A 14931-nucleotide genomic window follows, 5' to 3' on the forward strand; every position below is an offset into this window, starting at 1 on the left:
AAAACAAAACTGCATTTATAATTATTAGAACATTTAGGATGTTAATTGTGTTTTAGAATAATTTGCATAAATCAATATATTTGAAATTTTTATCTCAAGCAATCAAATTTAATCAATGATTACAAACTAACAAATAGAAAAAGATAAAAGCTTAACCAGTTAAAGTGATAAAAGCTATTTTTCCCAATTTAATAAGCATTTCTAAGTTTTTTTTTCGGAACAACATCCCATACTTTAGGTAAATTTTGTTTTGGTAAAAAAACATGTTTGAAAAATAAGTTGTTATCTTAACAAATTTATACTTTTAAGGAAGTAAATAAAAGTTTTTTTTTTAAACTTATTTAGTAAGCAGTCTGTTATGTTGACCTACAACAAAAAAATAATAGTTTTCTTCTATAAATAGTTATTTTTTTTCAACAAAAATATACTAGTTTAGTTTATTTAGAATAAGATTTGGCAACGTGCGGCCCGCAGGCTCTGTAATTTTTTTTCAAATTTCAATGGAATCTGACTCGCGAAACAATTTCAAAATTAATAAGTAATCCGGCCCGCCAAAGTCAACTTTGGAAAAATTATGAAAAAATTTGCATCTTAATTTTCACAAAACAAAACTAAAAGAGTTTGACACTGAACACATATTCAAGAATGGCTTTTTAAATTTTGGATAGCTTTAAAACTTTTATCCTAACATTTTGTTTTGTTCCAACTCATTTGATTTGTTCCCCAACAAAGTACTTTTTAAATCTGATAATCTTACATGTTAGTGTAAATCTACCATGTCACTTATATTGTAAAATACAAAAAGACGATAGACAAGTCAAAACTGACTGTCCTTCCCGAACAAAAAGTAAGTTGTTTTTATCAAAATTAAGAAAAGTAAAAAGCTTTTGTTTATCTACAAATAATTGACAACTATTATAAATCAAACTGTTTAACTTTACATTATAACAAAAAACTCTAAGTTTAATCACAGTGGAGTTACTAATAAAAGTTGCTTGTCTAAAATGTCTAGGTGTTAACTTCCACAGAAGAAATTTGCTAAAATCAATCTTCATAAGAAAACCTGTGTCTTTTATCCGCCACGGGTCGCTCTTTCTTGTTCCTCCTAGTGCTCATCCTCCACGCCCAATCGGCATAAATCGTCCTCGGGAGAACTTCGGGAGCGTTCTGAGGCTCCACGACTTCGTACAACTTCTTCTTTTGTCTGATGAAGCTCTTGCGTAATCTTGAAGGTTTCGGGTCAGGGGCTTTTTTGGTTTTTGAGCTTCCAGGCCTGTTCGCAGCCGATTCGCTTTTCGTTCTCGGCCTCCTGCTGGACTTTAAAGTCATCAGGTTTCTGATGGTCTTCACAAACTGAGATCCTTTCGCTTGAAGGAAGTTCTTTGGCGAAGATGACCCTCTTAAATCGTCAAAAGTAACATCCGAAGGGTTTTTGCTGGTTTTGCTTCCTTTACTAAATTTTCTAGGCTTTGGAAGCGGTTTTCCACAACATAACAGGTTCTCCTTGTTATTTGCAAGCGAGTATCTCGGTTTTGGAACAGGCTTGTACGATTGTTCTGAATAAAAAGTTCCAAACAGCTCATCATTGTAACATTGCACAGACTTTTTTCCGTCTTTCACTCTGCTCCTGTTTTTGTTTCGATTCAGTGGCTTTGGCTTTCTTAACGGTTTTGAACCGGGAAACTTACCCTTGTCAGTAAACGCTCCGTCCTCGTTGGTGAATTTAAAATACTTTGAGCTTTGACCCTGTTTTCTGCCAAGCGGTTTCGCGTTTTGGTTTTTGCTGATTTTTGCGATTTTGTTGCCGCTGTCATGGGGTTTGAAGGCGCCCCAGACTTTTGCCGTTTTGGCGGCTTCTTTCACGTTTATTGGCTTTGATCGGTTGTCGCTCATAATTGGTTTGAATGTCTGTTAAAGTATTTCGAGTATTTAGTACAAATCTAATGAAAAAATTATTGCTCTGCTCAATATCAGAAAAAAAGAATCTGTAGAGATTTTTCTCAAGATATATTTATTAAACTTTGAAAAAATAATCTTAACTTAGTAAAATTTGTTCATTGTTTTATACTTTTACAAATCAAGTGCACAGTCCATGTTAAAACTATTCACTGGTTTGTTTTAATATGTACTAAAACCTAAGTTTAAAATAAGTTGATTCTGAATAAGGTTATTTGAACTGAATTTAAAATAATTTTAGCTCACATCAACAGTTTTGCTTAATACCTCATTTAGTATGTTTGTTATAAAACTAGTTTTTTATCAAAAACACAAAGGGTTTCAACAAAATATGAGAACATTTTATTAATAATTTTATTAGATAAAATAATTTATTGTTCAGCTGCTTAATATAAGACTTGACGCAAAAAACTAATTTATTCAGCTCAATAAATCTTAGATTTTAAAATACAAATAAACTTTTATAATAAGTAAGTGACAAAACTTTAAAAATTCAGTTTATTGCAAACAATCGTACTTTTATTAATTTACTTACAAAATATTGTTTAAAAATAGTTGTACTCAAATTATGATTAAACTAGCCCATAGATTATTAGCACCTATAAACTTGTACGTTTTTAAAAGTCAAAAAAAAAGACCTAAATTTTGTTTTTAAAAGCTTTTCTACTAAAAGGTAAATAGCAAGCTACCAAATATATCAATGACATAACTAGACAATAAATTCATATAGAAACAAGCTAGTTCAAAAGTTTTTTACTTTTATTATATTATTTAGAAATTAAAACTTTTGTCTTTATTGTGTTAGCCTATTAGTTGGGAACTAACATAAACAAAATACGAGCATACTTATTAAAACCAAAACTAGAATTTTATCTAGGAAGTATTTAAAATTTAACTTATTTTATTACGTAAAGTTACGTGTTTTTATACATATAATGACAGAAAAGAACATAATATATAAACCGAGCTTTTTGCTTTCTTTAGTATTCTTATTTTTTCATAACCGCTTTTAAACTAAACTGAAGCTTTCGTTAAGCTCTTTTTTTCTTATGAGAATTAAAGTTTTGCATTTATGCTAAAAAACAACCATTAAAAGCATTTAACTTGTTAAAACTAAATAAACTGTAATAAAATAAAGTTTTTTTTTCAAAATCGTGTTGTAACAGTTTATAAATTTGTAATACTCAAAAGTTTGTATAACATTAAACTTTTTTGTTCCTCGATAATTTAGACTTGTTTATTACAAATAAATTTAGAACTGTAATTGGTTACGTTTAGGTTTCTTATTCTTTTTAAATTTAGATTTTACTCTAAATAAAAAGCTTACTAGAAAAAGAATAGTTAACATTAACTCAAAAGTCAACATATGTTTATTTTTGGTAAAATGTAATCAAAAACTTTGAGTAAGTACTTTGCTTCAGAAGCTTAAAAACTCTTTTGTTCTTTTTTGTAGTTTAGAAATAACACTTCTTAAAACTAAGTATCAATTAGACTTATGCTGAATTAACTAATTTTTGAATATACTTTATTCTAGATAGCATAAACCTCTTTGTAATAACAAACTGCATTAAATAAATCTTAAACACTTAAAGCAGACTATACATTATTTAAAATTATTTTAATTAAAGCGTATTACAAATTAAATAGTTTTTAGACTAAAAAGTGTAGTTTGTTCAAGATTTCTTAATTAAGGCTTTTGTTTAGAAAATGATATTCGTGCACTAGATTGTTTTTAGAAAGTTTATGATAAAACAAATCTTAATTAAAATCAGTTTTATTTATATTTTATTTAAAAGTATCAAAGTTTGGAATTTTTAATCATCGTTAAGGAACTTTTCTATTAAATTTAAACTTTTTAAATCTAGAAAATTGAGCTATAAGTATTGTGAAGTTTTTTTAAAACTGTTGTAGAAATATTCTTCTAATTAATCTGTTTTACTTGTGTATGCCGCAGAAACAAATCGTTATAAACATAATCGTGTTAGTTTTGTTAAATTACTGTTTTTTTATCAGTTCTATATAAACACAACAAATATAAATCAAACAAAAACTATATTTTAATGTGTTGTTAGTTTCTAAGCTCTCTTGTAGCTTTATAAGTAAAAATAATCCTGCAGCACATTATTAGTTCTGTCAAGTCGTCAACCTGCATCTAAGCTGTGTATATAAACTTATAAAGTTTAAGCCTGAAGACTTTAACAGTTTACTCGTAAACGCAACAACTGGTTGTGTTTGTTTCTTACTTATAGCTCGTAAAATTTGGTTAAAAAAAAACAAGTCACCGAGGTTTGAAGAATATTAAAATTTATTAAAAAACTGGGTTTTTTTTTACTCATAAACCATACTTGTAAAAAGCTTGAATGGTTTTCTTACTAACAAAAAAAAAACAACATCGGAAACGTTTTCTGTATACATTAATTGTGCAACAAACTTGTTTATGAGACAATATCTAAAACTTTTAAGCCATTATCTAAACAATTTTGTAACATTTTACTTTCGAAAAAAAAAAAAGATTATGGTGTAAAGATAACAACTTTTGTTTTAAATTTTCATTAACATACTTTGCTGATTATTAGTAATAATCATTTTAGGTGTATAGTGTATACGTACTAAAGTAAGTGTTATCTTATAATTCGTTTGTATAAGTACAATAACTTAGAAATAAAACAACAAAAATTGTTAATTACTCAACATTTTTTTGACTTTCTTAAGTAATAGATATTAATTATGCTTAAAAATATGCTTTTTTTTTTCGATGATGAAAGTTTAAACTTATACTAAATAGAGTTAAATCTTTTGTGCAAGTAATTACAAATAGCATTACCAGTTGAAACTAACTGTTAAAATATATTGTAATTATATATACTTGTTTTCAATTGATGAAATTAAACGTTTATTATTTTTTAATAGATGTTTTTATTTTGTTTAAATGTAAGTTTCAATCAAAACAGGTTAGGTGACATGACAATTAATTACACCATTTTAAACTGTTTATAAAATTTAAGTGCAGTTTAGGTAACATAAACTTCATTTTTTTTCATATTTAGTTTCGTAAAAACAGTTAATTAAATTTTTCTGTAACAACAAAGAGGCAGATAAATTTTGAATAGAAGTCTTTCGTATGGAGACCCTGTAAAGAAGTTAATCAATTTAAGTTGTTAGAAGCTTAAAAGCTTAACGTGCTCTGGCTTTTCAGGGTCTTTTTTAAATTATTATCTTTTAAGTTACGCTGCTTATTTAACTAGTTTGAAATACAGTTTTACAAGTTTGAAACACACCAAATGTTTTCGTTTTTTCATTTATGTTGTTCGAACTAAAAAAGTTTAAGGTTTCAATTAAACTAAGCTTTCAGTAATCCTTTACTACGCATTTTTTTCCTTACATATTAAAAAGTTAACAATATTAATAACTACTTTACTTTTATTATTGCTAATAACATTTAACTGCGTCATACACTTATATTTTAATATAAGGCTTTAAATTCGATATATTAATGTTTCATACAGCTCATGCATTTGTAATAAGTTTTCCATTTTATCATTATATAAATTTTATAAACATGTTGTCATTTCACCATTTGATTGAAATGAGTACAACCTTAATTTATTCATGTATAAGTTCGCTTTTATCACTATCTTTTTAGTTTAAATAACTTATAAAATATTCGTTGTACTACTAGAAGTAAATGTAAAATATAAATGTATCTTATGAATTGTGACAACAAGTTTATGATTTTATGTTAAATTAACTTTTAAAATCGAACAAATTTCTTTCCGTATATACTTGCATTTTAGTTTTTACATCTAAACACATGCTGATGAAAAATTTCAATTTATCCTATTTTTGATCATTAATTTTATCCTATTTAAAGTTTAACCGGCTTTTTTCAGGTAAAAGGGGTGCACGGCTATTAAAATTCGAAAAATTTTAATTTGAAAAGTTCAAGTCTTTGAAAAAAAAATTAAGGGCCACAATTCAAAAAGTAATGTATATATTAAAAAAATAAAAAATATGTATGTGATCTTATTTGTATCTACAACCATTATTCTATTTTTGCAAATTTTCAAACATTTTTCGAGATTTGGCTAAAATAAGTTTTAAAATATACTAATTTTTAGTAACTTTTGAATATATCAATAGTTATTAAAAATTTTTCTAAATTTAAAAACTGGCTTGTAGATATTAATTAGACCTACATACGTTTTTTTAAATATTACTTTTTGTGTTATGGTGTATCAAATAATTTAAAAAAAAAAACGTAACTAGAAATAACAGAATTTGAATTGTCATTTAACAAGTGAAAGGTATTTTTTGTATAAGTCTTTTTACAGCTGTTAATAAAATTTAACATAAAACATTTATGCTGAAAACTTTTCTGTAAAATTATTTTCTGGCGTTGTTTTGCACTTATTAATTTTCAGCACAAACACACTATTACTGGTTCAAATTATACTTGTTTGAATCAAATAAATGACTTTTGATAAAAAAATACATCGATCTTGAAAATAGTTTTCTGACCATAACCAGAGTAACTAGTTGTAATCAAAAATACTTTTGATAAAACATTTTTAAAATCACATAAGTTGCTTTGCCGATAATTAAGCAAATAATCAGTTTCAATGCAAGATAAGCGCGGTACTACATCAAGGTTGTAAAAGTTTATTTAAGCTGATTTTGCGAACGATAAAACAAACAGTAAGTTATAGTAAAACAACACATATTTATTTTAAAACAAATATGTCGAAAGAGTGACATATATCACACTTAAATGTTTGTTCTTTGTGGTACTGAACATGCAATATGTGTCAAATATTTAGCATACTGAAATTATATTGTAATGTTTATTTAAATGATTGCTAAATGTTTAATACCGTACAAATTTAAAGCCTATTTTCAGGCAAAGTTGCCATTTGCTTAATTTTATTGCTTTTTTTTGTATGAAGAGATTGTATAAGCAACCTGGTGTAATAAAAAAGTTGCTAACACATTAATAAATGCATATGAATTGCTTTGTCAATAATTAGCAAACAATCTGCATTTAAGATACACATCAAATTTGTGTAATCTCATTTCAGCTAATTTTTCGGCTAAGCAATTAAACATTTTTGTCATACAGCATAATAATTAGGGGCTTAAATGGGGGGGTCTAATATTCATTACAACGACTAATATAAACTTTTAAACTACAACTTAAAGTATGAGGGATAAGTCAGTTTTTAAAGAGTACAAAAAATTCCCTTTATTTTTGAGTCTGTTTAGTTTTGTACGAAGCTTATAAAAAATCCTGTGGATTGCTGTTTTTCATTGTTAGTTTTTTGGAAACTTATTAGTTTACTTAAAGCCTGTCTACTTGTTATTTGGAGCTAAAGATCTCCAATTTTCAGAAAACGTTCCTTAATAGTAATTTTTTTTATAAATAAGTCTATGTTAATAAACTTTTGAAAACTTGAAAAATTTAAGAACAAAAAATTACTATAATTGTTTTTTTATTCAAAACAAACTTATTTAAAAATTCGTTCTAAAAAAAACTTTATTAAGGTTAGACTGAGTAAGTTAAAAAACGACTTCTCAAAAATTGTAGAAGGAGATAAATTTTTGGTAAAAAGTAATAAATTTTGTTTTTTATTTTTCACCTTCCATCATAAATCTATGTAACTGTCAAACAATAGAAGCCTTTATTCCAAAAGTTTTTATCTAAAAACAGTAAAAAGCAACAGCTACCTGGTAACATAGCTATGTTAAAAATAAGACTATTAACCCAGTACAGTTTGATCTACAAATATTAAAATGAGGTTATTTAAATGTTTGCTTTTTGTGGTTTCAAACTAAATATTTATAAGTTTATATAAACTGCTTTGTTGATAACTAGGCAAACAATATATTTTTCACAAAAAATAAAACCTAAATTGAAAAACAAACAAACAAGACGAAATGGTTTTAAATGTTGCAGCACAAATGTTATCTCAATTGATATAAACTGTTTTATGCTGATATTAAACAAACGTTTGTTTGAACGTAAACAAAATGCAATGTTGCAAAAATAAGTAGGTTATTTAAGTTTGTTGTTAAGTAAACAACATGATTTGTAATAACTAAATAAACGATTCAAAACGATAAGAAATGTTAGCAATTGATGATGCTGTCAATTTAAATATTTACTCACGCCATACCACAAAATAATCGTAAATTTTTTAAACTAATTTCAAATGCTAAATTCTGGTTTAACAGTTTATTAGTCAAAGTTTTATCATGTTAAAAAAAAAATTAAAATGGTTTAAAATGGTGTTTTATTTCAAAAATAAAAGTCTCGCGTTAGTTTAAAACAAAAGTCCCAAGTAAAAAAGGCTTTTATTTTGCCGCACACTTTACCAATAAACCGCGCGTCGCTTCTGCTGCATAAAAGAATTGGGATTAAATTGTTGTGGGAAAAGTATCGTATTGAACAAGGCACAATCATGTAACAAGCTATGACAAAATTAAACAATAAAAGCTTTTAAAACTTAATGCAACATTTAACAACAATTGAAAAGCAACCACACAAGTGACTTGGTGCGTAGATTTAACCGTCCTATTTATCACAAGCGTTTTTGTATTTTGTCGAACTTTACAAAAATTCCAGTTGAGCTCTTCAGCACGATTTTCGGCGAAAGCTTGGGTTCCGGCGACTCCTCGTCGATTGAAAGGCGGAACCTGTTCAGAGTCTGACCCATCACCGTTTTCATTTCGTTCATTGCAAAGTTCTGTCCCACGCAGTTTCTGTGCACATGATGGAAAATAATTTTCAGATACGAACATTTGTGAAAAGTAGGTGTCAGTTCTTTTCAAATGAGGGTCGTTTCGTTATTAAACTCGCGACATTTGCAGTTGAAACTAAAGAACGTAGGAATTTAAACAGTTTTAATGTTTAACAATGCAAATAAAACCTTTAAACTTTTCAAAAACATTTTGCTATAATTGTCGTGTTTCCTGTATTATTCATGTATAAATTTGAACAGTTAAGTAAGCATTCATGTAAAAACAGTGCACAAAAAAACCTTGGGCCAGACGAAAAAGGTATGAAGGCTTGAGACGGTATTTTTGAAATGTTTTCAGCAGAAAACCTTTCCGGGTCGTATACCTGCAAGTTTGAAAGATGTACAACTATTTTAGTGTATAGCATGTAGAGTTTTGTTGAGTATATATGTAAGTAAGCAACTGAACTTAAAAACTTAACATTTTTACAAAAGCTTCATGTAACGTATAACAATGTTTAAATACAAATGAAAAGTTTAATTTAAAAAACTGTAGGTAAAAAAAATCAATTTGAAATCTTCTTATTACAGTTTGACATTTTTTAAAGACTAAAAGACAACACATTTAATCATAAAACCCTTACCTACACAAACGAGATTTTATATGTGTTCATCTACTTACACATTCCTGTATTTTTCACTCTTGTTCACTTACTTCGGGGTCCTTCCACAGGGCGGGGTTGCGATGCTGAACGAAGATGCTGGTGCACATCTCGGACCCCGTCGGAAACTTGTTCGTGGCCTTGCTGAAGGGGCACGTGAACTCGAGGTCCTTTTTCAGCTGCCTGCCGATGTTGTACACGGTGGCGTGCAGCCTGAGGCTTTCCTTGATGCACATCGTCATGTAAGTCAGCTTGCTGAGATGCTCTCTGCATGAACGTATGCGTAAGTTAGTTTTTGTTTGAAAAATTTCTGCAAACGGTTTATACAACGCTAAATTTGTTTGAAATACTTTCAAGCACTAGTTACTATCAAAATGTAAGTTTTTACATGATATATTTTTGAAACTATTATGGGCATAACTTTTTAAAGTAAATTTGTATTTAGTGTCAATTTATAAAGCTATATGAAAATTTACGTTTTAATTTTGCCATCATCACTTTCTTTCAACACCTCGCTAACTTCATCTCTGCATTTCTGTTGGATCTCTGGATGCCTTGCTAAGTTATAAAACAACCACCCTAAAGCTGTAAAAAAAATTACTACACTTTTCCATGGTTTTTCTTAAACAAGAAACATGCCGATAAGAAATGAATCAAAATACATAAAATTTCAACAACTTTGTTAATACATCTTACAAGTATTTTTGAACATTGTTGAAAAAGTGCATAACAAAAATGTCTTTAAATTACAATAACCAGAAAAGGTTTAAAAATTCAGTTTTGAATAACATAAATTTTTATAAAACAATGTTATGAATAAAAATATTTAAATGAAAACACCTAAGTATTACGTTTTAAACCTTATATCAACTTATTACATTATAAATTATATTATGAGATACCTTGCCTTTTTTATATAAGTTTAGTTTTAGCATTAAATTTTTACAATCTAGTAGTCCTTCTTCTAATTGCTGATCTGAGCTATTAAGCACTTGTTTAAGTCTAAGTTAAAACACTATTTTTCAAAGCAACAAAGTTACTGATGCTCATTAAGGAATTTGATACATATAATGAATGTTATCACAAACTAGTCGCAGTAGTGTCGTGCCCTGCGAACAGAAAAGTTTCAACCTCATCCCGAATTTCTTTATCTGTTAAACCGTCACCTTCCTCCTATGAAATAATAAAAATAATTAATTATTAATTTCTTATGTTTGTCTAGGGCACACTAGCATAAATACAATAGATATATTATATGAATAACACTGCTTTATACTTTTATACAAGTCGACTTTTAAAAAGTTATAACTTCAGAAGCTTTTATCTAATTTGTTGATACTGACAATATCAAACTACTAACATAAGTTCTACTAACATTATCGAAATTACTTATTTAAATTTTTTTTCACCTAATATCAGAAATTTATACAGGCATAGATTTAGTGTATGCAGTAGTCTATTAGTATAACTATATTAGGTTTAAAGCTTATTATAAGCTTTATTACCTGGGTTTTAAGAAGCATGCCAAGAAAATCTACAAATTCATCCTCATTAAAAACTTTGTTTAACTTTTTCTTTTTTCTTTCTTCAATTACCTAAGTTTTAATGAGACTAAGAGAAGTATTTAACAAAAAATTTTCAGCTTGTTCCTAAAAGCAAAGAAAAGCCATTTCTAAAAACAATTTACTAGATTAATTAACTTAGAGTTTATCATACCATTTTTATGAAGTAAGCAACAAATATGTAACTTGAAATTTATTGTTCTAGAGAAAATAACTATGTACTTTAGAATAGTAACTATAACAAAAGAAAGTTTTGTGTTAAGGTCCTGTATACCTTTAAATTAATATATTACTTCTATAGCACTTTAGTATCTTTTACTATATATATACTTTTAAGTTTTTGTTAAACTTACTGTGTTTATTTTGTTTTTGTGTATATAAGCAGTTATTTTTTAAAAACTTTACATGCACGAGTATTTTTGTACTTTTTTTTTTTTAATTTTAGAAGCTAAAAGTGTTTTCTATAATTTTTTTACACAGAAAACAACGAATGAAAATAGTTTAGTTTGTGTTTTTAAACTTTTGCTGTGTATCTTTGCATTTCGTCCACGCTCTTGTAAAACTGCCTGCCAATGCTGGAGAGGTTGAACAAAAAGTTGAACTTGTAAATCGGGCTTTCGATTCTCTTTGTGACGCAGTAAAGCGCGCTGCTCACCGCTTGCAAATACTCGTTGTCCTTTATACTGTTTAAGAAAAGTACTTTGGTTAATAAAGTATTCATGCGAGGCAACTTAAAGCGATTGGGATTGATTAAAGCTCAAAACTTTTTTTGTACAAAAGATATGTTACATTTATTGTTAAAGTTCAATTGAAATTATTTATCAAAACCTCAAGCTGCAAAGACTTGATTTTTTCGAACCTTTTCAGTTGACAGCCAGAGTTGTAAGAATAAGCGCATATCAGAATGGCGTCCAACGTCATCAGGCCCAAATGCTCGCACACGTCGATGGGTTGTGACGTCATTTTCTCAAATTTCTCAAGCATCACATCAGCGCAGCCCGAAAATGTTTCAGTGTACCTGAACACAGAGTTTAAAATAGTTTAGTTTGTTACAAAATGTTGTGTTTATAAAAATAAAATTTTACATTGAAAAGAATTACTTTTATGTTTGTTATTTAAAACATAACTGATCTATTGCATACTGACTTCAAAAAAATATCATAATTTAATTTTTGTTAATGGTAGAATACTTAGTATACATACCTCGAATAGTTTTTCAACAAAAATTCAAACAAAAACCAACTGTTTTAGTATATTGAAATGAAAAGCAGGTGTGACTAATTTTCTGTGTTTTTTCCACTTTTCTCCGTCCAACAAAGTTATTCCCTCTCCGATCCAGGGCCGAACATAATCGTACAGAAAGTCAGACTTCGGTCCTAAAGTGAGTGTTGATTACCAACTAAACATGACAAGTGTATCACAAAAAAAGTACTAACCTTGCAGTTTAAGCAAAACTTTGTTTATTTCTGGGTGGTACACCTGCTGCATTGACGACACCGGGCCGATCCAAAAGTTGAACAGCGCCGGAAACTTTTTCACGTCTTTCAGTATGCCAAGCATGCCTTTCTCATGCACATCGTACTGTGGTGAAGAATTTTTAAAATTTGAGTTTTAAGATTAGAAAAAAAAAGTTTAACAAAATCTTCAAAGTTTAAAACCTCATTCAGGTGGCCGTACAGCCAGTGTCCCGTTTTCGTGTTGGAAATTTTCGAGTTTTTGACTTGATTTCTGAATGACTTGATCGCAGGCAGAATCGCACTGTTCAGGATCCAAATTACGAGCAGGGCAATGGCGCTTGCGTAGAAAGTCTTTGACGAAAGTTCAAAGTGAAAGTTTAAGTTTTCAAGCATTGTAAAGGCAAACTAAGTCAAACCTGTTTTGAGAACAAAGAATTAGTTTGGTTAAGTAAAAGTAGAAAGTTTATGCAAGGGCTATCAGCTTACGGCTGCAGGAGCTGTCTTCACAAATTTCTGGCAAACTTTTTGATTCAAAAACAGTTTGTGTAAAACAAATAAAGTTGAGATTTTAAAAATAGATGTTTATAAGTTGTGCTTTTATTTTAGTTTTTAGTACAACTAGTGCTTCTCATATCATTTTTAAGCACTTTTTAATGTCTTCAAAGAGTTTTTACTTATAATACATCTTTTTTTTAATTACGCGGCCTTAAAAAAACTTTTTTTAATAAGTTCAGTCAGTCAAAAGCTTTTTCAACAAAATCTGGCTCACCGACTAAAAAAGTGCTAACCTTTAAACTTGTTCAAATAAAATCAAACTCGTATATAAGATTAACATAAAAGTTTTAAAAAAAATATAGAGATTTAAGAAACTTTTAAACTAAAAAAAGCTTCTTTACAAGTTTAAGCTTATAGCTTTCTAGTATACAAAAAGCATTATAACTAGAAGCTTATTCTTTAGGTATAAAATTTCATTAAGAAAGAATGAATCGACTTATCATACTAAACTGATTTTTACAGCTTATTTAAAACAGTTACAATAAATGTTTTTAATCAAAGTACTAAACAAATTGCTACAACGAATAAATTTTATACTAATTTAAACTTGTTTTTCAACTTAACCGTTTGATAACACATATTAAGCTCTAAATGGTATAAAATATTTAAAAAAACACTAGTGGCTACTGACCAGGTAAGCATACGGCTAATTTTTTTTTTTTTTTTCTTTAATTTGAAAGGAAAGTAATACTAAATCGTAGGAAGTGAAATATATTGATTCAAAGTATACTTGTTTTATAGCACCACCTTTTTGTGGTTTAAAATCATCGGACTTTCATCAAACCTCTAACCACAAACTTACCTACAACTTTAAAGTTTATCGTCGAATTAAATTAATCACTCGAAATTGATCTTTTATACAAAAAATTGCGACACGTCATTTGGCAAACATTTACGAGTGCATTGAAAACAGCTAAGTGCGGTAGAATACTTGAAATCCACAAGCGAGCGTTTACCGACAACGCAAGTAAAACTTACGACTCAACTGCAATCAAAAATCTACAACCAGTAGTTGTTTGGTATTTGTTTCAAGATTGTAAAAAGAATATCAAAACAGCGTTTTATTTAATCCTTTAATTCGATCTTAATTTAAGCTCAATGCAACCAACGTACGCAATGTCATTCAGGTTCAATAATCAGTGTTGCGTAACCCACGAACGCTATCGGACTCTGGACAGAACAAAGCTCATGCAAAGTAGGTCAATGGCATGTTTGCTATTTTGATAAATTTTAATTTCGAGGTTATGGAGTCCAAACAGCGTTTGTCTTATCAGCTCGTTGCAATCGATGCTTGCATTGCTGTTTATGTTCGATAATCAAGGCTAGGTGATATTTTAAATAACTAAAATAAACAAAAGCTATCTCACCCAAACCTAAACTGCACAAGTTACACTTTTTAAACGGTTTTCAAACAAAAACATTTATATGTTACTTTTTTAAGTCATAAATGGCCTACATACAAATAAAATTTGCAGTTTTAGACTTTCTTTATAAAAATTTTTTGTTTAAAAAATTAGTAATCTGCTCGGTAACATTTCTAAAACAAACAGCTTAGGCTTACTTATGACTATTATACTTTTGTATAAAAGAAAAAAAAAGTTTATAAGTACCACCTAAACCAGTATTTCCAAAACCGCCCTCCTTTTACGTTAAAATAATATAAAATATTAAATGTACCATTAGTTTTTTTAAACATCTACTACAGTATCTAATTTTTTTTGTAGTTGAAACTTTTAATGATTTATCTTTTTTATAGAAAGTCAGGTTAACTACTTATGCTCTCTTAATTAAGTAAAATTTTGATCAAAGAAAAAACGTTTTAAAATAATGCATTTCCAAAATAGCTATGTTCTATGTTTTGTGATAAAACAGATTATGTTTATTTTTTATTTTTAAGTAACCAACGTTTTCGGATACATACTGTAAGTTTATTAAGCAACCTTAAATTAAAATTGCGTTCTTAAAATCTATTTAGTTTATAAAGTACAGAATTTAGTTGGAATGATAT

General features: G+C 28.3%; 1 protein-coding gene across 1 annotated transcript; it reads right to left on the reverse strand.

Annotated features, from left to right (window-relative positions):
• Positions 1 to 8531: 8531 nt before the first annotated feature.
• On the reverse strand, positions 8532 to 12761 carry LOC145850109 (cytochrome P450 4F2-like). Its single transcript, XM_082955255.1, has 10 exons — positions 12570 to 12761; positions 12348 to 12492; positions 12155 to 12287; positions 11771 to 11929; positions 11432 to 11594; positions 10438 to 10522; positions 9826 to 9934; positions 9403 to 9616; positions 8991 to 9073; positions 8532 to 8712 (listed from the first exon to the last, which is right to left on the reverse strand). Exons 1-10 carry the CDS (start codon positions 12759 to 12761, stop codon positions 8532 to 8534), a joined length of 1464 nt encoding a protein of 487 aa, XP_082811381.1.
• Between the last annotated feature and the right edge of the window lie 2170 nt (positions 12762 to 14931).

Source organism: Thalia democratica, chromosome 2, assembly GCF_965202585.1.
Source record: "Thalia democratica chromosome 2, ktThaDemo2.hap1.1, whole genome shotgun sequence".
Classification (NCBI taxonomy): Eukaryota; Metazoa; Chordata; class Thaliacea; order Salpida; family Salpidae; genus Thalia; species Thalia democratica.

What these genes read in the sequence shown, in the direction of transcription:
- LOC145850109 (XM_082955255.1), bottom strand. Translation starts at nt 12,761, where the DNA reads ATGCTTGAAAACTTAAACTTTCACTTTGAACTTTCGTCAAAGACTTTC. An exon ending in CATTTCAATATACTAAAACA is followed by an intron (nt 11,930 to 12,154) that starts GTTGGTTTTTGT and finishes CTCTGTGTTCAG; the next exon opens with GTACACTGAAACATTTTCGG. An exon ending in CCTTTTTCGTCTGGCCCAAG is followed by an intron (nt 8,713 to 8,990) that starts GTTTTTTTGTGC and finishes TCATGTGCACAG; the next exon opens with AAACTGCGTGGGACAGAACT.